Source organism: Schistocerca nitens, chromosome 9 (assembly GCF_023898315.1).
Source record: "Schistocerca nitens isolate TAMUIC-IGC-003100 chromosome 9, iqSchNite1.1, whole genome shotgun sequence".
Taxonomy (NCBI): domain Eukaryota; kingdom Metazoa; phylum Arthropoda; class Insecta; order Orthoptera; family Acrididae; genus Schistocerca; species Schistocerca nitens.
In genome coordinates this window covers 76116123-76143010 of record NC_064622.1, presented here as the reverse complement: position 1 = coordinate 76143010, position 26888 = coordinate 76116123, and the positions used below count along the sequence as shown (strand labels likewise).

The 26888-nt window shown below is 43.4% G+C and overlaps 1 protein-coding gene across 1 annotated transcript in view; it reads right to left on the bottom strand.

Annotated features, from left to right (window-relative positions):
• Positions 1 to 476: 476 nt before the first annotated feature.
• Positions 477 to 26888, bottom strand: part of LOC126204015 (translation initiation factor IF-2-like) — a 129952-nt gene continuing 103540 nt past the window's right edge. The window contains exon 2 of the mRNA XM_049938444.1: positions 477 to 745. Coding sequence (XP_049794401.1) covers positions 477 to 745 — 269 coding nt within the window. The remainder of the gene's footprint in view (positions 746 to 26888) is intronic.

Genomic DNA, 26888 nt, shown 5'->3' with positions numbered 1-26888 from the left:
AATCATATACGCACCATCGCACACCATATTACTGGTTTAGGGCTATATAAAATTTTTACGACTGGAAAGAAAATGATTTAAGTGACCACACATGTATTGATTCAATCTTCCAAATTAACACACGTACCAGCAAAATTGCTGCAGTAAGAGATTAACCCCTTTTTTACTCTTTTCAGACCAGCCAGCTTCCACAGAATTACACGAGCGCGTTATAAAATGAAAATGTTCTCTCATTAATCAATTAATAGCACTGTTAGTATGAATTAGCTGTTCGCACAAACACGCCGAAAAAAAAAAGCTGTGTACTTACTCTTTGCGCCGTCTCTTAGGGATTAACTTAATGTACCGCGTCCATAATAAAGATAATTAAAACACATAACAAGCAAGTCGGTAAATATCATATCCCAGCGCAGGTGCGCGTGTTATACGGCGCTCTTTCGTGTTGGCGCTCATCATAAAATGCCAACGCTATCGCACTAAAACTGTTGTCGCGGTATTTGGATTAAAAATTGTTGGTTTGGAGAGGCGCGCGCGGAGTGAGGTGGGCCGCCGGAGCAGCACTCAGTTTGATAAGCGTGGCGATAGCACGCCGGGCGCGTCCTGGGGGCGGGGGCGGGGGCGGGGGCGCAGGCACGCTCCGCCACGCACCGCGACCCGCCGGGTGTCCCACCTGCAGGTGTTAATCCCAGCGCAGCCACCGATCCTCTTCTCGCGCGCAATCTGGGTACCCGTCGCACACGCAGCTCTGAGGAAGGAAACAGAACGAAACGTGTCAGTAAAAAATATACACTACTGGCTATTAAAATTGCTACACAACGAAGATGACGTGCTACAGACGTGAAATTTAACCGACAGGAAGAAGATGCTGTGATATGCAAATGGTTAGCATTTCAGAGCATTCACACACGGTTGGCGCCGGTGGCGACACCTACAGCGTGCTGACATGAGGAAAGTTTCCAACCGATTTCTCATACACAAACAACAGTTGACCAGTGTTGCCTGGTGAAACATTGTTGTGATCCCTCGTGTAAGGAGGAGAAATGCGTACCACCACGATTCCGACTTTTATAAAGGTCGAATTGTAGCCTATCATGATTGCGGTTTATCGTATCGCGACAATGCTGCTCGCGTTGGTCGAGATCCAATGACTGTTAGCAGAATATGGAATCGGTGGGTTCGGGAGGGTAATAGGAAATGCCGTGCTGGATCCCAACGGCCTCGTATCACTAGCAGTCGAGATGACAGGCATCTTATCCGCAAGGCTGTAACGCATCGTCCAGTCACGTCTCGATCCCTGAATCAACAGATGGGCACGTTTGCAAGACGACAACCATCTACACGAACAGTTTGTCGACGTTTGCAGCAGCATGCACTATCAGCTCGAAGACCATGGCTGCGGTTACCCTTGACGCTACTTCACAGACAGGAGCACCTCCGATGGTGTACTCAACAACGAATCTGGGTGCACGAACGGCAAAACGTCATTTTTTCGGATGAATCCAGGTTCTGTTTACAGCATCATTATGGTCGCATCCGTGTTTGATGACGTCGGGGTGAACGCACATTGGAAGCGTGTATTCGTCATCGCCATACTGGCGTATCACCCTGTGTGATGGTATGGGGTGCCATTGGTTACACGTCTCGGTCACCTCTTCGCATTGACGGCACTTTCAGCAGTGGACATTACATTTCATATGTGTTACGACCCGTAGCCCTACCCTTCAAAAATCAAATGGCTCTGAGCACTATGGGACTCAACCGCTGAGGTCATAAGTCCCCTAGAACTTAGAACTACTTAAACCTAACTAACCTAAGGACAACACACACATCCACGCCCGAGGCAGGATTCGAACCTGCGACCGTAGCGGTCGCGCGGTTCCAGACTGTAGCGCCAGAACCGCTCGGCCGCCAGCGGCCGGCCCCTACCCATCATTCGATCCCTGCGAAACCCTACATTTCAGCAGGATAATGCACGACCGCATGTTGCAGGTCCTGTACAGGCCTTTCTGGATACAGGAAATGTTCGACTGCTGCCCTGGCCGGCACATTCTCCAGGTCTCTCACCAATTGAAAACGTCTGGTCAATGGTGGCCGAGCAACTGGCTCGTCACAACACGCCACTCTTGATATACTGTGGTATTGTGTTGAAGCTGGCTTGTCAGCTGTACCTGTACACGCCATCCAAGCTATATTTGACTCAATGTCCAGGCCTATCAAGGCCGTTATTAAAGCCAGAGGTGGTTGTTCTGGGTACTGATTTCTCAGGATCTATGCACCCAAATTGCGTGAATATGTAATCACATGTCAGTTTTAGTATAATATATTTGTCAAATGAATACCCGTTTATCATCTGCATTTCTTCTTGGTGTAGCAAGTTTAATGGCCAGTAGTGTACTTTACTTGTAGAAATCGGTACACGTGGTGTTGTGTAAAACAGCAGTGTCAAGACTAACGGCATGACTGAATCAATCCTGTTGCATTGGCCTTTCCACCCTGTCGCGTCCCGGCAATTTCCCTACACCTATTGTCTTTGGCTTCGGTGTTATCTGCGTGGCGCCATCAGGACGTTAGCGACAATACAATTCTAGTCAGCTTGTTTGTCAACCTTTATAGCGGATATGAGAGGGAAGAGCTCTCCTTTGTTGCGTGTTCGGTTACAACAGATTAGTGCTTCTAGTGTAGTTGGCGGGATTAATCTGCTGAAGTAGCAACTTACTACTTTTAGTCAATTCGTTTATTGTTCTAACCAACGCATATGTTTGTTGAGGTGTCAGACTAAAACCCCTTAGCAGAATGTGAGATGCTTTCAATAATACCCTTATTTCGTCCATGCTGGACCTCTTTTTAAGGAACTGCGACTGTTTTGACAGTATAAGTCAAATAAAATCTTTTATCGCTGTGTCACTTTTCATTTTCTCCCACGATGCGTTTCCAGAGTTTATACTCTCATGTTCAGGTGGAAAACAGAGATATCTTATTAGGTGAGTAGCAGCTGGATGTAGCTAGTTGCCTGTTTTGATTTTATTTTGAATAACCAATAAAGATAAATACTCCAACTCAGGTGCATACAAGACAAAATGCAAGCAATACTTTGTACAATATGTAGGTCAGGCCGGACGAAGCTTTCGAACTAGATTCAAAGAACACGTTAATGAATTTAGATACAACACACCGAGTAAAACTGCCTTAGCTACACACGTCCCTTTGATAACATAGAAGAAAATCTAATAATACCCCAAAAAATGAACAAAGGCCACAAACCCACCTTTATGAAGATCTGGAAATTGGAAATTTTCATTCACAACAGAAAACTTGGACAGAACACACTAAATGAAAAAGCTGAGAAAGTGTAAAGGAGCTTCTTTAAGAGCTTTGCAGGTATATATATATTGCAAACTTAGTATGAACATACTGTTTCTCTACAATGCTTTGGGACTTTTTATTTATTTATAATAGGGTCAGGAAGCAGAAGGTAGACAGAGTTATAATGCATCATCTAGTATACCTGCAAAACTCTTAAAGAAGCTCATTAACACTTACTTAGCTTCTTCATTTAGTGTATATATATATATATATATATATATATATATATATATATATATATATATATATATATATATATATATATACTGTGTCTAATTTTATGTTACTGTCATATATTTTGCAGTGTAATAATTTTAACAAGATACTGTTAACAAAGAAACAATTTTATAATTTTATGATTTCTATGTGATCTCTGAGATTACTGCAATCTTTGGTATGTTTATATTTGTGGTTCGTGGGTCTGAGTGAAAAATCAACTTCAGAATGTTCATTTATGACGAACTGCAGGTTCTGTACAATGGAATAAATTAAAAATGAGACCAAGACAAACAGCTAGCTGCATCAAGCTGGTACACATGTAGCAAGGTATCGCTGTTTTCCGTGTGAAGATGAAAAGATAAACTCTCGAAACGGATCGCAGGAGAAAATAAAAAGTGACTGACAAACATAAGTAGTTCTGTTTGAGCTTTCAGTAGTCAATAGGAAGGAACTTTATCAGATAAGAGAGCTCGCACTGCCACTCGGTCTGCTAGCTACTGCCGCTATTCCTAAATCACAAATGAACACCTTGAAATAATTCACTATCAGTCAAGGGCCACTTGCCGTATGGCACAAGAGATACTTTGCAATCAGTGACGTGTCCCTGCTATTCGATGAAATTCCCGTGACTTAGTTCTTTGAGACAAAGAAAGGCAATCTCTGTCCAATACTATTCCAACAAATACTGAAAATCGCTATTTAGCTTGCAGTTGCCGTGTGTCCAGAGTCAAACACCGCCCTCTCGTAACTGAATTCTCTGTTGCTCCATCAGGTGCTGCTGAGGTGCTTCACTGCACTCTGGGTGCTCGAATTACTCGCTGAATCTCTGCTCGCCCTTTATCTGCCCCCTCTCAGCTTATACTCCGTTCTGCACTGATTCTGCGTGCAACGACCCTCCGCAGTATCTGTCGGGAATATACCCTTGGAAACATTTCTCGACATGTGGTCGTCTTAAAGTTTGACTGTCATTCTAACTTCCACTAGAAATTCGTCCATTACGTGCATCACACGATTACCACTGATACTTGTGACCTCGATCCTCGCCACGTTGGTGAACCGTCAAGAATAAGGCTCCATGCCGTGTTTGGTTAGCCGCTGAGAAGCAAACCGCATTCGCCTGCCTCGGGACTTGTTACCTCAACCTATTTATCACCCATTTGTTCCGTGTGATTGAAAGCCTGTGTCCACTCCTACTTTCGATCTAGCACGAAGTTTAAATTATTAACATTTTCTATGGTCATGACAGGCCCCTGAGAACGCACTTTAGTACCGCGTGTGCAGCCAGATGTACAGCTGCTTTTCACGAGATGACGCAGTGTGTGGTGAACGGTACATGGTTAACCACAGTCATATCTCTGGCATCGCATTCTTTTCGCCGAAACTGCTCGACCTGAAGATCTGATCGTTGTTGTTGTTGTGGTCTTCAGTCCTGAGACTGGTTTGATGCAGCTCTCCATGCTACTCTATCCTGTGAAAGCTGCTTCATCTCCCAATACGTACTGCAGCCTACATCCCTCTGAATCTGCTTAGTGTATTCATCTCTTGGTCTCCCTCTACGAATTTTTACCCTCCACGCTGCCTTCCAATTCTAAACTGGTGATCCCTTGGTGCCTCAGAACATGTCCTACCAACCAGTCCCTTCTTCTAGTGAAGATGTGCCACAAACTCCTCTTCTCCTCCAATCTATTCAATACCTCCTCATTAGTTATGTGATCTACCCATCTAAACTTCAGCATTCTTCTGTAGCACCACATTTCGAAAGCTTCTATTCTCTTCTTGTCCAAACTATTTATCGTCCATGTTTCACTTCCATACATGGCTACACTCCATACAAATACTCTCAGAAACGACTTCCTGACACTTAAACCTATACTCGATGTTAACAAATTTCTCTTCTTCAGAAACGCTTTCCTTGCCATTGCCAGTCTACTTTTTATATCCTATTTACTTCGACCATCGTCAGTTATTTTGCTCCCCAAACAGCAAAACTCATTTACTACTTTAAGTGTCTCATTCCCTCATCTAATTCCCTCAGCATCACCCGAGTTAACTCGACTACATTCCATTATCCTCGTTTTGCTTTTATTGATGTTCATCTTATATCCTCCTTTCAAGACACTGTCCATTCCGTTCATCTGCTCCTCCAAGTCCTTTGTTGTCTCTGACAGAATTACAATGTTATCGGCTAACCTTAAAGTTTTTATTTCTTCTCCATGGATTTTCATACCTACTCCGAACTTTTCTTTTGTTTCCTTATTGCTTGCTCAATATACAGATTCAATAACATCGGGGAGAGGCTACAACCCTGGCTCACTCCCTTCCCAACCACTGCTTCCCTTTCATGTCCATCGACTCTTATAACTGCCATCTGGTTCTGTACAACTTGTAAATGGCCTTTCGCTCCCTGTATTTTACCCCTGCCACCTTCAGAATTTTAAAGAGAGTATTCCAGTCAACATTGTCAAAATCTTTCTCTAAGTCTACAAACGCTAGAAACGTAGGTTTTCCTTTTCTTAATCTCGCTTCTAAGATAAGTCGTAGGGTCGGTATTGCCTCACGTGTTCCAATATTTTTACGGAATCCAAACTGATCTTCCCCGAGGTCGGCTTCTACCAGTTTTTCTATTCGTCTGTAAAGAATTCGCTTTAGTATTTTGCAGCCGTGACTTATTAAACTGATAGTTCGGTAATTTTCACATCTGTCAACACCTGATCTGACCATACATACCCGCATTCTTCTTACGTACATTTCTCGCTCTACCCTGTCAGTCTAAAAGGTGTTAACACTGGATTAATGACAGAGGTGTCAAGATAGTGGTTTTAATGTTTCTTGCGTTCTTCACAGTCTTCTCCCACTTGAGTACAACGCACAGAAAGTTCATACAACCATATGAAACTGTTAGAAAACTCTATCTTTGGGATACTGTTCAACTCGAGCGTCTTATTGGCTCGAATTTCGGTTATACCGTCGAAACGTTAACGTTTCATGTGAATTTCTGCACTTTGTCGTTTCGTGGTAGGTACACCGTGATAATGCCAAATCTCGTCAGCCGTGGTCATGTTGTTCAGGAAAGAGTTGCCCGCGTGTTACATTTCAGTCAAGTCGCAGCAGGCGTGAGTGCGTCGTTTGGTTTTGTTCAGGAGTCAAGGTATGAGGGACAAGCTTTGTACATACCTTTCTGTCTTTCAAAAAATTCTGTAGAATGTCTTGAATGTTCCTTCAATGCTATTTATGTTACAACGTTGACACACTACGGCCTTACGTCCACCAATTAAAATTGTCTTTTCACAAATGAGTGGTCGAATGCTCATCTGTTGTTTGCAATTATTTGTTCAAGCAGCCACCGTAATTACTGAGCTGATGTCGCTTGTATGTCAGGAATAATATCAGCTTCGGAACGTTTTAAGCGGATGGTGTACTCTCGTGAGTTATTAAGTTCGAGGTGGCAACACTTTTCTCGACTCGTATTGGAATGTGTTTTCACGAAACTCTATACTCTCAAATTTTGCAATCAATGTGACGCCGTTTATTATTCCCTTAATGAAGAACGTCTTTACCGTCCTTTACTTATTTGACGTCGCGCTAGCTATGATGTAAGGCTGTATCAAACTTCAGAAGACGACAGGTTAATCTGCTGAAACCGATAAAGTGAAATTAAAAAAAAAAAATGTAACTAATGAGTGATTTTTATTTTCTGTGAAAAATAATAGAAATAGACACAGCTGTTGAAACTATGGATAGCGTTTACAGAAGATTGTTACACGCACATCTAGTACGTTTGACGAGACCAGTGAAGCAGTTGTTGTCAAACACGTGAGTTATCTAAGGTTCCAGCAGATCAACATACAGATTCATACGTTGGTAGTTCGTTCTAAATGCTTCACACTTCTGGTTCTGCTGCATGACTGATCTGGCACGAACGTTGGTGTTAAAGAGGAAACAAAACACACCTCCTACATTTCTTCGACGACGTCAGGGAGATGTTACAAAGGCATAAAGATCCAAAAAACAATAAAATGTAAAGTGAGGGAAGAATGGCGCATAATTTAGTTATTTATTATCCAAACAAACAAAAGCGGGGAACAATAGCTCGTAACACAATGGCAGAGGAAACCATTCACAGCAATACATGTTAGTTAATAAGTGGGGAATTAGAATAACGCTGTCGCGTGTAAACCAGTTCCAATGAGGTGATTTGTAATTGTAACGCGCCTCTCGTCCGCGCGGCGGCCTATCGGTGGCTTTGTCCGGCAGGACAAGGCGACCGGATGAGTTAAACGCGTCAGCCGCCTGCTGCGTACACAAAGTGGGCCCAACAACACATCTCTTGCGGAGCGACAAAAGGGGGCTATCAATGGCGAACGCCACCTGTCGTTACCTATTCTGAGCAGTAAAGCACGCTTGAAACATATTGTCTGCGATGGTCCAGTTAGGAAGTCACCTTAGAACCGTAAAGTTCAGGCAGGCACCAGTCCGAAACTTGGCTTGAATACTACAATGCTTCAATAGGAATTGTCCTAACCGAGGTTGTGTACCCTTGCCTTACTCCGAACTGACTCACCAGCTAGTTATAGGGAGACCTACAATTTCACGTGGGTTCCTACCCACATTGCAGCTCGGCATTTTTCAATTAACAAGTGTTGCCAGAGGTAACAGTGGTGTAAAGTGGACGGATAACTTCGGTTACTCATAGTATTTTAGCCATTTTCAGCAACTGTAGTTGTAAATATCGAAATAATCAGAAACCAGTTGCATAAAAGAATTTTTTTTCCTTAACCGGTTTCGAGCAATTAGTGCCCTTCTTCAGAACGCGGTACAGAGAAGTATACCGTAAATAAGTAGAAGTTAAATAATAATATTAAAATTAAGAACGAAAAGTAGAAAAGAATTTAAAAAATTAAAGATTAAAATGGTACATACTTATTTGAGTCAGCAATAAGAAACATGCAGCATATTGCTATGGTCACAAAAATACAGGAACAATAAGAAATACTACACTGAATCCATTCATACAAAAAGATCTCGTAAATGCTTATAAGTGGTCCGTAGTGCCTGTACAAAAATGGTATAAAGAAGCCAAACAACAGGCGCAGACATCACGCCAGAAATGGAACTAATGGACAAATGATATGCACATCTTCAGGTTGGTTTCAGGGTGGAGATAAAAGAAGGATAAAATTACAAAACAAAACCGTACGCAAATATGGTTGTCATAAGGCTTAAAAGAAGATGCAAGTTCGCATAAGCAGCGTAATAAATAATATATAAAAACCTAATGGTAAATAAAATAAGTTAATACCAACGACAAGTGGCGACGTGAATGGTAAATTTGGGAACTAATCTCCAAACAGCTGTAGTGAGATTAGTAGTATGCTACCAGGGAACCTGTCAGCAAAAACTAAGTGCGAATCGCATCATGGGGTTGGAAACTGAGATTGGGGTAAGTGGAGAGTCTATTCCCAATCACTGGCTAATGTTAAGTGTCAGAAGTTATTATAGAGGAAAAGGGGCGTAGACACAATTTTATTGTAGTGAAACAATTAGTACTGGAATACAGACAGGCCGTAAGTAGGATTCGTGAAAGAATTGTAACTATCGGCATTCACACCAATTAAATGGCACTATAAGTCTTACAAAACATTGTTGAATTGTGTAGAGATGCCAGCAGCATGGTAGCAGGAAATGCGGTCCCACAAACAACGCGCAAGATGCTTTAAGGGGCGAGAAACAGTAACTGGACTAAAAGGAGTTCTCAGTCAGTGGCTAACACTAAGAGTCAGAAATCACTGTAGAAGAAAGCAAGCATGAGGATCGTTCTATACTTTCGTTACAGTGGAATAACAAGTTCAGAAATGTGTACGAAGTCCTAAATAAGCTTCGTGAAATAAATATTACTAGCGACATTTAATTAAGTTGTATGAAATTAGCACGATATGTTTGATTGCCTGACGGTGATCAACTATAAGTGTTTAGTAACCGTAAGCCTTACTTGTAACTATAAAGTAGAGCATCCGTAACTTGAATAATAGAATCTCTGTATGTCATTGTCCGCAGCTCGTGGTCTTGCGGTAGAGTTCTCGCTTCCCGGGTTCAATTCCCGGCGGGGTCGGCGATTTTCTCTGCCTCGTGATGACTGGGTGTTGTGTGTTCTTCATCATCATTTACTCGCAAGTCGCCGGTGTGGCGTCAGCTAAAAAGGACTTGCAATATGCGATCACTTCATTTTTTTTTTTTTGTAGGTTACTGTTTCCATAAAGCTAACCACCCGGAGCAAAAATAAATCATCACCTGTAGGTTGTAGGTGGTTTAGTCTTCTCTCTGATCGCAGCTGTATTGATAGTTGTAACCACTTTCAATTTTGAGAAATGTAGAACTAATGTTGGTCAGTCTCTTAGACAGTAGTAAGCTCTTGGTCAATTAAATCATATATTGGGTAACATAAAGCAATTATCAATTATTTTGCAGTCTCAGTTGTAAATTTCTAATTATACGACATGTTTCGATCGGTCGGGATTATCTTCAGGTCCCAATAGTTGTGTCAGGAACCCATCTTGTATCTTCAGAACGTCATATCAGAGTACTGTATTGTTTTACCAGGAATTTTCATTTCCTTCCCATCCTCCGAAATGAGTTTCTGATCAGGAAAGACGGATTGCTGACGGAACTACTTAGATCTGAAGACAATCCAGAGTGATAGATATATGTCATATAATTAAAAATGGGGAGCCGGCCCGTGTGGCCGAGCGGTTCTAGGCGCTTCAGCCTGGAACCTCGTGACCGCTACGGTGGCAGGTTCGAATCCTGCCTCGGGCATGGAAAATGGTGCAAATGGCTCTGAGCACTATGGGACTTAACAGCTGAGGTCATCAGTCCCCTAGAACTTAGAACTACTTGAACCTAACTATCCTAAGGACATCACACACATCCATGCCCGAGGCAGGATTCGAGCCTACGACCATAGCGGTCGCGCGGTTGCAGACTGAAGCGCCTAGAACCGCTCGGCCTTACTGGCCGCAACGGGGATGGATGTGTGTGATGTCCTTAGGATAGTTAGGTTTAAGTAGTTCTAAGTTCTACGGGACTCATACCTCAGTTGTTAAGTCCCATAGCGCTCAGAGCCATTTGAACCATAATTAAAAATGGGGAACTGACACAGAGGCATAAAAGAAAATTATTTTAAATATCAATAGAGTTGCCGGTTCTCCAGGGACGGATATGTTGGCTACAGTAAATAGGACTACATATTTGAATAAAGGGTACTATGTCGGGTTATTTTACAACACTAAAAACAACTATAAGAAACATACTTTCCATCTGTCTTCAAGCTGTTTCTTTCAGGATCTCCGAAGAGGACCATTGCAAAGTTGGTAGGAACGTCGGTATTTATATAGTTATTTTCAGCATTATAAAATGACGCGGCCTAATACCGGGAGGAACTGTATTCGAACTAACAAGAGACATGGAGGCCTACACGATTGAGACATAATGTGTTCCATACGAATCTCGATGTTATCTTGGAACTACAGGCCTTTAGGAGTAAAATAGTACTCATTTCGGATACAGATAGCGCAATTCCTGTTTTCATTGTAATCATGAATGCCTCTTACCGTAATTCCTCACTTTTGGGTTTTCGTGTTTTCCTAACGTTCTCTGCTTTTGGACAGTAATGTGGGACAGTTCCGAAGACAGTTCGGTGCTACAGTCCGCGGTGAAGGGTTCGGTGCGCGCTACCTGTTGCAGCCGGCCGACAGCCTTCAATAAACTCGCCTTCCGGTGCGCCGTTGCTAGCGGAAGGCTACAGCCAGGATACTCTATGAAGGAAAAGCACGCATTTTTATTTTCACCTTCCGCCGTTTGAAGTGCCGGAGGGAAGTACGTACGGGACGCCTTGTCTAGTGGTTTATTGCGTCAGACATGGCTAGAGGCGGAAACACCAATAAGTTGCCAGTTTATGGCAGGGAATTCGGTAGCGCAGCTAACGGCGGAGGCGGGTCTTGTTCAGCTTCAGCTAGCCCGACAGGAAGTTCGGTATCTGCACGCGATTCCCTTCCGACGACTCGGAAACCCACACGTGGCCGCCGCCGTTGCAACAAGTCGTTGTCGACATCTCGTCAGGCCCTGTGCGCAGCTGGAGTGCCTCTTGCCAATGGCATGAGCACTGCCCATGCTTCCGTTTGTGATGCTCCCAAGCAGTCGGATTTCCAGAGATAATTATATACAAATGTAAATCTTTTTGGATTTCCATGCACATGTATGTATCAGCAGTTTTGTCCCATTGAAAGGTCTCTGTTGGATTCCTTTCATGTTAATTTTTTAAAACTGTTGTCATTTACGGCATACATTCCACTTCTAAACTTACTGTGGTGTTTCTGACTATCTGGGAGAAGACTGAGCAGTTGAACGTGTTACTTTTACACACAAACAAGAACGATCTGTCACACTACTACACTTTAAAACACAGTTTATATGTAATTCATGTCACACAGTCTCATATGGAACCTACATGCGTATTTTTTTATAAAGTGTATGTGATAAGATACTGTCATCCCCCTTCCCTTCTGTCTGAAAGGATGAATGAGCAAATGTATTTCTAGTGGCATGCTTGATGGTAGCAGACAAGTCTGTCTGCTAGAGAACAGTAGGACCAGCGTCGGAACAGGTAGCTACGCTTTCTAAAAGCAGAGAGGTTTCTATCCTTAGTGTGGTCCTGTCCGTCCCTTGTCATGTTGGTATAGGAACCTGCCTCTCTGGTCACTTCCGTTTTGTATCTGGAAGCACCCTCGGTAGGGGCCCACGCCAGTCTGTCCGCGGCGAGCGTCTGAAGTGGTAAGATCTCCGGCTAAGCGCGTCTCTGCTAAGTCCATAGGACAATGGATTTCTTAAGTTCAGCCTAACTGAAAATTTAATCACCTTTATTTCAGGTTTTTGATCTAAAATATCTAATGTTATCTTAAATTGCAACGCAGTGTAATTCGAGTGTGAAGTTCAGAATATCTTCCAGTAGTTGCTTTGTCACTACTTCGTGAGTAAAGTGGAACCTCGTGTGGATGATCCGTAACTCTAAGATCATCAATCTTAAATGCGAACGTGCGTGAGATTATAACGTCTCGTCTTGACAATATTTTTCAATACAGCAACTTCTCTTTATGTTCAACCCACGTGGGGTGTACTTTGTGAGACCAGTTCCACGTGCTTATAGAATTGTTTGAACCATAAGGTTAATAGTAAGACGATAGTAACCAGTTCGAGGTTTTTTTTGTAATTTGTCTTTCGATGTAATTTATCTTAACTATCAAAATTATTGTGGAGTTACGCTCTTTGTGTAAACCATGTTGACCACGTGAAGGATGTAGTGTAATCATCAAAGTAGCCCTCAGCTATTCTTTTCGGGAAGATTTCACAGAGAGTTAGTATGAATTTAGTATACCAGTGTGTGGTAATTTCATGACGCACAGGGTTGCGCTACGAAAACAATTCTTTGCGTGAAAATTGAATTGGTTGGTTGTGGTTAATTTCCTCTTGCATATGTTTCAACGTTCTTCGTGTGTTATTTTATGAATGCAATGTTGTATGCAGTCTCCCAATCTTGGCTCCATATTTGATGCGTTCCGTAAGATTACAAACTCACATTTTCACCGTCCTAAATAAGGCACCAGTTTAGTTATGAATCAAGTTTAATATGCTGAAATTTCAACGGAACAATGATCAATGTTAAAATAAACGTCCAAATATAAACTGATTTATTTCTTTTTATTTAAATTGTCTTTATATATATATATATATATATATATATATATATATATATATATATCACCGGTTATCGTAAGATGACTACTAAAAGATTATAATTAATGTTAGTCTGGTTGGGAATTTGGTAAGCTAGACTGGATACCTGGTGAAACAGTTGCTCAGTAATGCAAGGTTAACTTTCCCAGATACCTCACTGCTTTTAACCCACTTTTATTCTTTTATTGTCTTGAATATCAGCACCGCTTTCAGAACAAATTAATGCATCAACATTACACCATCATCAATGCTTTCTTTCTTTTCTTTTCTCACTTGTGTTAATTACTGTTTTATTTGCCTGCGGAAGAGTCTTTCAAGCTGGGTTATTGTCAAGATTTTTGCCAAACTTACTCTTTCATCCATATCTTCCACACCTGAGAGTTGAATGAAAAAAAACTCCAATATTTCTGAGGATCACTCAAGTATGTTTAACATCAGTTACGAATTAATGCTCTAGAATGAACAGTTGAAGTACGTACATCATCACACACAAAAATGACGCAACACGAAGGAATTATCCGAATGGAACGGAAATCTGTAGATGTAATGTACATGTACAGACGAACAAGTGATCACAATTTCAGAAAAAAATTGTATGAGTTGTCCAAGAGAAACGGCTTCACAAATTGGGCAAGTCAATGACGCGTTGGTCCACCTTTGACTCTTACTCAAGCAGTTATTCGGTTTGGCATTGATTGATAGAATTGTTGGACGTCCAGAGGGAAGACGAGCCACATTCTGTCCAACTGAAGCGCCACATCGTCAAAATCCCAAGACATTCGGCAGATGATGCAGTTGCCTACAACCAAGCACTGTTTGAAACAATTTCCACCTGCATTAAGTCATATAGTAATAACATTTTAAAGTCGTGCAAAGGTTGGCTGATTTCGTTAAAAGTTCAAATATGTAAAATTTTGCACTCCACAAAACGAAAAAAGGTTAATGAGAATCTATCAACTCATGCAAATATGAATGATCATACAGGCTCAGTCGTAGGTAAAGCAGATGGCAGACTTGTATGTATTTGTGGTTTACTAGGGAAATGAATATTTGTATAAAGGAGATTGCTTGCAAATCACTTGGCGACCCATCATATAGTATTGCTCAAGTTCGTGGACTCGTACTAAACAGGACGAGATACTCAACGTGTAAAGAGAAGGGCAGCACGAACGGTCACAGGTTTTTTTTATTCGTGGAAAAGTGTCACAGAGATGCTGAAGAAATTCAACTGGCATACATCTGACGACTGATGCAAACTATCCCGGGAAAGCCAACTTACAAAGTTTCAAGAACCGGCTTTAAATGATGACTCCAGAAATATGCTATGTATATCATCCGTAGGTTATATTAATTACCGCATAGAGAGAGGAGTTTAAACAGTAGTTTCTCCTGTACTCCGTACGTGCATGGAACCGGAAGAAGCCCAAATAACTGGGAAAGTGGAAAGTTACCTCTGCCATCCTCTTCTTTGTTTTGCACAGTATGGATGTAGAACTTAAATCACGAAGGGTAAGGAAGCTAGAAGAAAATGCTAAATGAAAAAGGAAACAAGGAAAATAATCGCACTACCGAGGAAGGTGAAGATAGCAAAGGCATTAGAAAAAAAAGGCATTAGAAACAACACAGGAGAGGAAAAAGATTATAGATTATGTATGTTTTAACGTCGTACAATTTCGACAGCCACTGCCTTGGGGTACACTCGAAGTTGCTTGAATGGTTGAAGGTTTCTCTCCGCTAAGAATGACGTGCTGTAATCTACTTTCTACGATCATTTCAGTACACTAACAGAGTTGGTCTGATATTCCGTACGCTCCAGTTGGTTCATTAGTACCGTGGTTATCAACATGGGCCTTATCGCCCGTAGGAGGCGTTTACTATCCAGAGAGGGTGGTGCCATCCAAATCCATTGCAACGAAAATGGACCATGAGGGAGTGTTCTGTGTTTGCTTAGTGAGTGTTGTTTATTTACTAACAGGTCAAAATATGTATGATTTTAATTTCCTAAATGTAAGCAGGATTATGTATGACTGTTAAATCTAGTGACATTTATTGAAGTGATATTTGGATTATCTGTTAATTATTTCAACTAATATTATTAACAAATTTTTCACATTGAGTTATACCTATATTTCATGTTAGTCTTCTAACCATTATCTTTTTTATAAGACAGTTCTTAGAATTATTCACTTTTTTCAAAAGAATGTCTTCCCCATGAGGAGTTATTTATTGTTAGATCCACATTTAACTTATTTTTATTCAGCTGGTTGTAATATATATTTGTCCATATTGTAATTAATACTGGTATGTCAGAAATATCATATTACACAAAAATACACTGAGATGACAAAGGCAATGGGATATCACCTAATAACATGTCGGACCATCTTTTACGCAGCGTAGTGTGTCAGCTCGACTTGACATGGTCGTTGGGAGCCCCAGCAGAAATATTGAGGCCTGCTACCTCTACAATTGTCCATATTTGCGAAGGTGTTGCCGGTGAAGGATTTTGTGCGCAAACTCTCGATTATGTCCCATAAATGATCGACGGGATTCATGTGGAGCGATCTGGGTGGCCAAATCGTTCATTCGAATTGTTTAGGGTGTCCTTCAAAACCAATCGCGAACAACTACTGCTCGGTGACATGGCGCATTACCATCCATAAAAATTCCATCGTTGTTTGGGAACATGAAGCCTGCAAATGATCTCCAAGTAGGCGAACATTGCCTTTTTCAATCAATGATCTGTTCATTTGGGCCAGAGGACCGAGTGCGTTCCATGTCAACACGGCCCACACATTATGCATCCAACACCAGCTTGCACAGTGCCTTGTTGACAACTTGGGTCCATGGCTACGTTGGGTCTGCGACACACTCTAACTCTGCCATCAGCTCTTACCAACTGGATTCTAGGCCCAGGTGGCCAGGCCAGGGTTTCCCAGTCGTCTAGGGTATAACCGATATGGTTACTAGCGCAAGAGGAGCGGTGCAGGCTATGTCGTGCTGTTAGCAAAAGCAATCGAGTCGCTCGTCTACTGCCATAGCCCATTAACGCCATATTTCACCCACTGTCATAACAGATACGTTCGTCGTAGGTCCCACATCAATTTCTGAGATCATTACGTGCAGTGTTGGTTTTCCATTAGCACTGACAACCTTACGCCGCTGCTCTTGGACGCTAAGCGAAGGCGTTGTCCGTGGTGTTGCCGGCACATTCTTGTCATTGAATATTGACACACTGGGATCGCGAAGTAAAAAACGATTTCAGTCACAGCTTTTCGTGTTTTATTAAGTACACGATGCATTTTGGCCCTCGAGGATCCATCATCAGGTGTAATTTGGCTTAATACATGCTTTATTTCTTCTATTGAATGAGGTGAAATGCATATTTCTGTCACGAAAGGTTTAATGTTAGGTTATGAATTTCGTAAGTCAAACGCGGAAAATATGTGCGAAATAGTGGAAAAGGTGAACAGTGAGAACTTAGCACATAATCCAAGAAAAGTGTTTTTAACGTTTTAGCACCAGAACTTTAAGGTGCATTATTGATGGCCTTCCTATCTAGCATTTGAATTTCCCTAATTGCTTGTGACAGGGTGTGCCGGAACTGTTTACTGGCTAATTACCAATAGGCGTTACTTACCTCGCAAACGGGAAGCGTTCTGTTTGTGACTATTCTTCAGCATACATACTCTTTCCCTTTTCTTGAATTATCATTGGGAGAGATTGGTTCCTCTACTTAACCAGTAGGGGAGCTCGAATTGACATATTGCCACTGCATGACTATACGTATCTTCTCTCTTGTTTTTAAGTCGTCTTTTATGTGTGTTTTAGAGGTAGGTAATCTTGAGTTGCTCGGTCGGTCTATTTTGAGGCGTCGCAGTTCACGATGACGTCAGAGTCTCTATTGTTTAGGCCTGTCCACTTCCGGAGTTCCTCTAGCAATTTAATCCCCGATTTCACGACATTTACTGTTCTTGAGGTCTGATGCTTTATTTAAAGTTTTTACTGTTCTCGAGATGTGACATGTTAGTCATAATGATGTGCATATAGTAGGTTATATATAAATCTGAACTACTTAAAGGATTCATAACATTTGAACCAATAATGGGACACATTTGCAATTTTGGGAGATGATAATACTCAACCGGGCGGTTACATACATACAGACGAAGTCCCCTCACCAAAGTTGGGAAGCGCCCACCACCAGCATCGATGTACAACTGTGCTTGCAGCACCTTATCCCGCGACGTTCTGTGAAGTGTCTCCTCACTGATGTTGCTTATTTCGTGTCTAATGGCCTCGCGCAGTTCGTCTGTTGACAGTAGTCTATTCCTGTACACTCGTCTTTTAAGATACCCCCACATGAAAAAATCCGGGGAGGGGCGTAAAGTCAGGTGACTTGCGGCGCCACAGTTTTTCGAGATTATTCGATCACCAAAGAAACTGGTTACAAGTTGCATGGAAACGTCAGACATGTGACATGTTGCTCAGTTTTGTAGGAAATAACCTTCTGTAAGTTCGACGTGATTCAGTTGTTTCACAAATGAATTGAAGATTGTCAAAAGCCATTCAGAAGCCAAGATCGCACAAAATATTTCTTCATTTACGACAACTGGTTTCAACTGTCAAGGCTGCCGTCTTCAGGTCTTGCTGTAAAACATGTTCGTTTTACGCAGAACCTCACGCACAAGATATCAAATGGATAAAACTTGGCACTTTATAAAAGTTTGTCATCGCTAAAATATTTAAAAACATAAAGCACCTTGTCCAAAAGGCCATCTCCGTATACATATTGCTCATTTGTAAACCAAGTTACGGAGAGAATGTCTGGAAGTTGAATAAGAAATCCCTGAAACGATCGACAGTCACGCATTCTTTTCTCTTGATCTATTTCTTGCAATGTTTACAACTACACTCCTGGAAATGGAAAAAAGAACACATTGACACCGGTGTGTCAAACCCACCATACTTGCTCCGGACACTGCGAGAGGGCTGTACAAGCAATGATCACACGCACGGCACAGCGGACACACCAGGAACCGCGGTGTTGGCCGTCGAATGGCGCTAGCTGCGCAGCAATTGTGCACCGCCGCCGTCAGTGTCAGCCAGTTTGCCGTGGCATACGGAGCTCCATCGCAGTCTTTAACACTGGTAGCATGCCGCGACAGCGTGGACGTGAACCGAATGTGCAGTTGACGGACTTTGAGCGAGGGCTTATAGTAGGCATGCGGGAGGCCGGTTGGACGTACCGCCGAATTGCTCAACACGTGGGGCGTGAGGTCTCCACAGTACATCGATGTTGTCGCCAGTGGTCGGCGGAAGGTGCACGTGCCCGTCGACCTGGGACCGGACCGCAGCGACGCACGGATGCACGCCAAGACCGTAGGATCCTACGCAGTGCCGTAGGGGACCGCACCGCCACTTCCCAGCAAATTAGGGACACTGTTGCTCCTGGGGTATCGGCGAGGACCATTCGCAACCGTCTCCATGAAACTGGGCTACGGTCCCGCACACCGTTAGGCCGTCTTCCGCTCACGCCCCAACATCGTGCAGCCCGCCTCCAGTGGTGTCGCGACAGGCGTGAATGGAGGGACGAATGGAGACGTGTCGTCTTCAGCGATGAGAGTCGCTTCTGCCTTGGTGCCAATGATGGTCGTATGCGTGTTTGGCGCCGTGCAGGTGAGCGCCACAATCAGGACTGCATACGACCGAGGCACACACGGCCAACACCCGGCATCATGGTGTGGGGAGCGATCTCCTACACTGGCCGTACACCACTGGTGATCGTCGAGGGGACACTGAATAGTGCACGGTACATCCAAACCGTCATCGAACCCATCGTTCTACCATTCCTAGACCGGCAAGGGAACTTGCTGTTCCAACAGGACAATGCACGTCCGCATGTATCCCGTGCCACCCAACGTGCTCTAGAAGGTGTAAGTCAACTACCCTGGCCAGCAAGATCTCCGGATCTGTCCCCCATTGAGCATGTTTGGGACTGGATGAAGCGTCGTCTCACGCGGTCTGCACGTCCGGCACGAACGCTGGTCCAACTGAGGCGCCAGGTGGAAATGGCATGGCAAGCCGTTCCACAGGACTACATCCAGCATCTCTACGATCGTCTCCATGGGAGAATAGCAGCCTGCATTGCTGCGAAAGGTGGATATACACTGTACTAGTGCCGACATTGTGCATGCTCTGTTGCCTGTGTCTATGTGCCTGTGTTCTGTCAGTGTGATCATGTGATGTATCTGACTCCAGGAATGTGTCAATAAAGTTTCCCCTTCCTGGGACAATGAATTCACGGTGTTCTTATTTCAATTTCCAGGAGTGTATTTCCTTGGAGAGTTGTACCTTATACGGCATTTAAAGTGGATTCGCACAATTTCTGCCTTACACGCCATTTAATACGGATTCGCACTGTTTAGTATATGTCCAGCATATGCAAACACTTGTGCTTTCGTGTACCGTGTTTGTATGATGTGACAAGCATCTGTGAGCAATATGTACGAGGACATGGCCTTTTGCACAAGGTGCTTTATGTTTTTAAATATTTTAGCGATGTGAAGCTTTTATAATGTACTGAGTTTATTCACTTGATATCTTGTGCGTGACGCTCGGCGTAAGATGAATGTTTTACAAAAAAATGTGTTTAAGACCTGAAGATGACAGTAAAGGCTGTTGAAACCGGTTGTTCATGGCTCTGAGCACTATGGGACTTAACAGCTGTGGTCATCAGTCCCCTAGAACTTAGAACTACTTAAACCTAACTAACCTAAGGACATCACACACATCCATGCCCGAGGCAGGATTCGAACCTGCGACCGTAGCGGTCACGCGGTTCCAGACTGAAGCGCCTAGAACCGCACGGCCACACCGGCCGGCTAAAAATGGCTCTGAGCACTATGGGACTTAACATCTATGGTCAACAGTCCCCTAGAACGTAGAACTACTTAAACCTAACTAACCTAAGGACAGCACACAACACCCAGTCATCACGATGCAGAGAAAATCCCTGACCCCGCCGGGAATCGAACCCGGGAACCCGGGCGCGGGAAGCGAGAACGCTACCGCACGACCACGTGCTTTTGAATGGTTTCTAACAATTAAAACACATCGCCCTTCAACATTCTCAAAATGAGAAAATTCAGTGTATTGAAGATGTCCGTACAGACTGTAGTGTCTACGGTCTTATCAAAGATACATCATATGCACTCCTTACGGCCGCAACGCCGATTTCTTCGCAGATCTCTGACAAGTAACTATTTCCTTGGGAAGTTCTCCAAGCGTCTTCGAACATGATCGATAACGCTACACCGAGCGAGGTGGCGCAGTGGTTAGCACACTGGACTCGCATTCGGGAGGACGACGGTTCAATCCCGTCTCCGGCCATCCTGATTTAGGTTTTCCGTGATTTCCCTAAATCGTTTCAGGCAAATGCCGGGATGGTTCCTGTGAAAGGGCACGGCCGATTTCCTTCCCAATCCTTCCCTAACCCGAGCTTGCGCTCCGTCTCTAATGACCTCGTTGTCGACGGGACGTTAAACACTAACCACCACCACCACCACCACCGATAACGCTAGCGCTCAGAGATGTCTATACTCACCACCATCAGTGTTTAGTACGCCAGTTGTCTCCAGATTCCGTACATCGACAAAATTGTTGCCTTTGTTGGAACATCGAGCACACTGAATTCTCTCCGGAATGCCCTCTCATTTGTACTCCAACAGTCTGTCCTGCAATATGTTTTCACAGTAAAAAACCCCTTTTGAAGCGTGTACGCCTTGTTTCTGCCAGCTAAATCCTGCGAACGAATCATTTAATTTGCTCGTTATTGTCATGCTGCCCGAACTTCACGCTCACAGACCTTACAAACTGCGACCGAAAAGGCTAACACGAGCGGCGTTATACGGACAAAGCACCTCACAAGCAGAAGCAATAATCAACTTGCGGATCCACCAGAGCTACTGAGATCATTAAAGCAAGTTTCCCGTTTCTACGAGCTTTCGGAGAGAAATTATGCTGATGCCCCTGTATCTTTCAACCTTTATTTCTGTTCACCATCACAAAAATGTAGTCTCAGAGTGAAAAATTACGTGAATCGTCGCTCACCACGAGTGCTGAAAGCTTTCAGTAATCTCTCTGTTTACAGATGCTGGCTATTTAAAGCGGACGTGAGTTCCGAATGTCAAATGTGAAGTAAACGAGTATGTGCTGCAGCCATCACCCACAAGCGGGCAATTTGGTGAACGCGAAACATAAAAATTCGCGCAGGGGCGCCCCGCTACGCAACGTGACGGCAGTGCATTTACTAAAAGCAAGAACAACAAGCGGCTGTTTTGTCTCGTTTAGCGCGGAACGGCCAGTTACGGACATATGAGCACCAATTAACTAATGTTTACTCAAATTAATTTAATTAGACGTCAGTCGACGGTCGTTTAGTAATTAGTTACCTGCCTCGTCCAGATGTTACCTTTCCGCTTCAAAATTACTTTATCGCTGTGTAGCTCCGTCGCTTATTATTACGAAACTGCGGACAAAATGATTCTTCGACGAATTTCTAAAGAGTATCACTAGAAGAGATACTGCAAACACATCGCTGAAAATGTCACTTGCAAATGAATATTTTCGTTATTTGTTCGTTCTTGTTCAACCATCATGTACAGTCGCCTTCATTATACAGCCTAAGACAAAGAAAACAAAGCACCAAGAAGGAATTATCCAGAATTGGTAGATGTGATGTGCAGGTACAGACAAACAAATTACATTTCAGAGGAAACTAGGCTATTTCATCTACATCTACATTTATACTCCGCAAACCACGCAACGGTGTGTGGCGGAGGGCACTTTACGTACCACTGTCATTACCTCCCTTTCCTGTTCCGCGTATGGCTCACGGGAAGAACGACTGCCGGAAAGCCTCCGTGCGCGCTCGAATGTGTCTAATTTTACATTCGTGATCTCCTCGGGAGGTATAAGTAGGGGGAAGCAATATATTCGATACCTCATCCAGAAACGCACCCTCTCGAAACCTGGACAGCAAGCTACACCGCGATGCAGAGCACCTCTCTTGCAGAGTCTGCCACTTGAGTTTGCTAAACATCTCGGTAACGCTTACCAAATAACCCTGTGACGAAACGCGCCGCTCTTCTTTGGATCTTCTCTATCTCCTCTGTCAACCCTGTAAGTAGGCTGTTTAGGTTTTCTTATTGGTAACGCCACGTAGCGCTCTGTATGAAAATCACTGGCTGTGCTGTGTGCAGTCTGTGGCTAGTTTGCATTGTTGTCTGCCATTGTAGTGTTGGGCAGCTGGATGTTAACAGCGCGTAGCGTTGCGCAGTTGGAGGTGAGCCGCCAGCAGTGGTGGATGTGGGGAAGTGAGATGGCGGATTTTTTAGAGCGGATGATCTGGACGTGTGTCCATCAGAGACAGTACATTTGTAAGACTGGATGTCATGAACTGATATATATAATATGACTTTTGAACAATATTGAGGTAAATACATTGTTAGTCCTCTATCAAAATCTTTCTTTTGCTAACTGTGCCTATCAGTAGTTAGTGCCTTCAGAAGTTTGAATCTTTTATTTAGCTGGCAGTAGTGGCGCTCGCTGTATTGCAGTAGTTCGAGTAACGAAGATTTTTGTGAGGTAAGTGATTTGTGAAACGTATAGGTAAATGTTAGTCAGGGCCATTCTTTTGTACGGATTTTTGAAAGTCATAATGCGCTGGGCTAAAAATATTGTGTGTCTGTTTAAGCACAGTCCTGTATAATTGTTCAAAGGGGACCTTTCAACCCGACCTGGTACGGATCCCACACTGATGAGCAATACTCATGTCGAACGAGTGTTTTGTGAGCCACCTCCTTTGTTGATAGACTACTTTTTCTAAGGACTCTCCCAATGAATCTCAACCTGGCACACGCCTTACCAACAATTAATTTTATATGATCATCCCACTTCAAATCGTACCGCACGCATACTCCCCGATATTTTACAGCGGTAACTGCTACCAGAGTTTGTTCCTCTATCATATAATCATACAATAAAGTATCCTTCTTTCTATGTATTCGCAATACAGTACATTTGTCTATGTTAAGTGTCAGTTGCCACTCCCTGCACCAAGAGCCTATCCGCTGCACATCTTCCTGCATTTCGCTGCAATTTTCTAATGCTGCAATTTCTCTGTATGCTACAGCATCATCCGCGAAAAGCCGCATGGAATTTCCGACACTATCTACTAGGTCATTTATATATATTGTGAAAAGAAATGGTCCCATAACACTGCCCTGTGGCACGCCAGAGATTACTTTAACGTCTGTAGACGTCTCTGCATTAATAACAACATGCTGTGTTCTGTCTGCTAAAAACTCTTCAATCCAGCCACACAGCTGGTCTGGTATTCCGTAGGCTCTTACTTTGTTTATCAGGCGACAGTGCGGAACTGTATCGAACGCCTTCCGGAAGTCAAGGAAAATGGCATCTACCTGGGAGCCTGTATCTAATACTCGTATTTTCTGGGTCTAATGAACAAATAAAGCGAGTTGGGTCTCACACGATTGCTGTTTCCGGAATCCATTTGATTCCTACAGAGTAAATTCTGGGTTTCCAGAAATGGCATGATACGTGAGCAAAAAGCATGTTCTAAAATTCTACAACAGATCGATGTCAGAGATATAGGCCTATAGTTTTGCGCACATACTCGACGACCCTTCTTGAAGACTGGGACTACCTGTGCTCTTTTCCAATCATTTGAAACCTTCCGTTCCTCTAGAGACTTGCGGTTCACGGCTCTTGTGAATTTTTATCCTTCTTCTTTAACCTTCCTGGGCTGCCGGCCGATGCAGCCGAGCGGTTCTAGGCGCTTCAGTCCGGAGCTGCGCGACTGCTACGGTCGCAGGTTCGAATCATGCCTCGGGCATGAATGCACGTGATGTCCTTAGGTTAGTTAGGTTTGAGTAGTTCTAATTTCTAGGGGATTGATGACCTGAGATGTTAAGTCCCATAGTGCTCTGAGCCATTTGAACTTCCTGGGCTAAACCAAAATGCCTGTTTTTGCATCATGTAGCGTGCCAGTTATGATCGCACTATCAAATGTATCTTCTCAATAGGCGTACATTTCAAAAGTGCTTCAAATGGCTCTGAGCACTATGGGACTTAACATCTGAGGTCATCAGTCCCCTGTGCAACGGCCTTGCCACAGTGGATACGGCGGTTCCCGTGAGACCACCGAAGTTAAGCGCTGTCGGGCGTGGCCGGCAATTGGATGGGTAACCATCCAGCCGCCAGGCGCTGTTGCCATTTTCCGGGGTGCACTCAGCCTCGTGATGCCAAATGAGGAGCTACTAGACCGAATAGTAGCGGCTCCGGTCGTAGAAAACCATCATAACGACCGGGAGAGCAGTGTGCTGCCCACACGCCCCTCCTAACCGTATCCTCAACTAAGGATGATACGGCGGTCGGATGGTCCCGATGGGCCACTTGTGGCCTGAGGACGGAGTGGAGTGGTCATCAGTCCCCTAGAACTTAGAACTACATAAATCTAACTAATCTAAGGACATCACACACATCCATGCCCGATGCAGGATTCGACCCTGCGACCGTAGCGATCGTGCGGTTCCATACTGAAGCGCCTATAACCGCTCGGCCACACTGGGCGGCGCATACATTGCAGCATTTGCTTGAGGCATCTCATTCTGTTAGTTCTCTCAGTACGTAAGTGAGTCATTTATGGAAAATACAAAATTAGCACAGAATGTTTTCGTTTCCAACAGTATCCAGCATGGACAACCCTGATGTTTTTGTGAGCAATCTCGTGTCGGATGAACGGAAAAAAATATCTTTAGTAATTCCATTTATATATTAAAAAAATTTCTTTTACTTTCTTACTTCCTCCTTGGATATGCGCCCTCAACAATAGTGCAGTAACTTTAGAAATATTCTCTGTAATATGTTGTTTATTCGTATAATCTCTCTGAATGTTTTACCGTCTTTTATTAAGCCTTTAATTCTTTCGTCAGCAAATTTACTAATGAATATACTGAACATTTTTACTGACTCGTTGACAAAATAGATTTGGGGCACTTGGTCACAGAATCTGATAAGTAAATGAATAAAAATAATCTTTTCATATTTTTGAGCTATTCAATAATCTTCGAATGATACTTCCGTCGTCTCACTGAACAAATTTTCTTTACTGTGTATTAGTATCATCATTTCGGTCTTAAACCATTAACAAATACAACAATTTTTGATGTAATTAGACTCCACTTAACAAAGTCTAATTGTTTGCATCTTTCTTGTAATTGACAATGGCTTAAGACCGAAATCATGATAATAATATAAAATGAACAGCCGGCCTGAGTGGCCGTGCGGTTCTAGGCGCTACAGTCTGGAACCGAGCGACCGCTACGGTCGCAGATTCGAATCCTGCCTCGGGCATGGATGTGTGTGAAGTCCTTAGGTTAGTAAGGTTTAATTAGTTCTAATTTCTAGGCGACTGATGACCTCAGAAGTTAAGTCGCATAGTGCTCAGAGCCATTTGAACTATGAAATGCAGAACTTTGTACAGATAGATGCCGGAAATATCATTCATGCAAAATAAATAATCCAATTACGTAAATGTTAGCGTACGATTCTTCTGCGAAAGTTGCTGGCACGGAACGATTTGACGAGTCGTCACCTTGGCACGCCCGCTACTGCGCAGGCGCGCGTCGGCACGTAGTCTGGTGTGGGGGGCGACGCGCAGATGGCGCTCAGCTCGGCTTCCCTCATCTCGCAGCGAGTCCAGACACACTCCGGCCGGCTGGGAAGCGGAAGTCGCATTAGCAAACAATCGCCCGACAGCTCCGTCCGAGGCCCCGATACTCGTTACCATATTTCCCACAATTACACGCCTCGATTTGTCCTTGAGGCGCCAGCCGCTCAGACGTGTTCTTATGAGCGCATGTTTCATGAAAGGCAAAGCCGAAGGCGCTAATTTCCATTCCGCGCGGATAATTTTGTAATCATGTTCAATTTTTGCGACTGTGGATCGTCACCCTTCTGTCCTGGATGTTTATTTTCCTCAGGTAACACAGACGTATATTCGGTGAAGGAGAATGATATTGTAATATTTCTGGCTTATTCAGCCATCATATTAGGCTCCAGGAAGCTATTCCCAGGGCAGTGGAGATGCAAGAAGCATAGAGATGACGCAATGTGGGATGAGGTACCGATGACAGATGCTAGATTCGGTACCATTCCCGTGAGAAAGACCGCCTGCATGATGCTGTTGCTCTGTGATTGGCTGCTGTGTTCGGCGGTAGGGCGCCAAACCGTTAAACTTTAGTTGCTATTATTAATTAAACCTGTCATTCAAATTATTTAATTTTTTTAAATAAACACCTCTCAACAGCCAGCTATCAATCAGTCATTTCAAAATTATTAAAATCAAAGTATTACTAAAACTAAGGACAGACGATATTACTGCCGATGCACTTCAGTGGCGTTCGGGTCACGCCTTGGTGGCTTGGCGCGCAAAG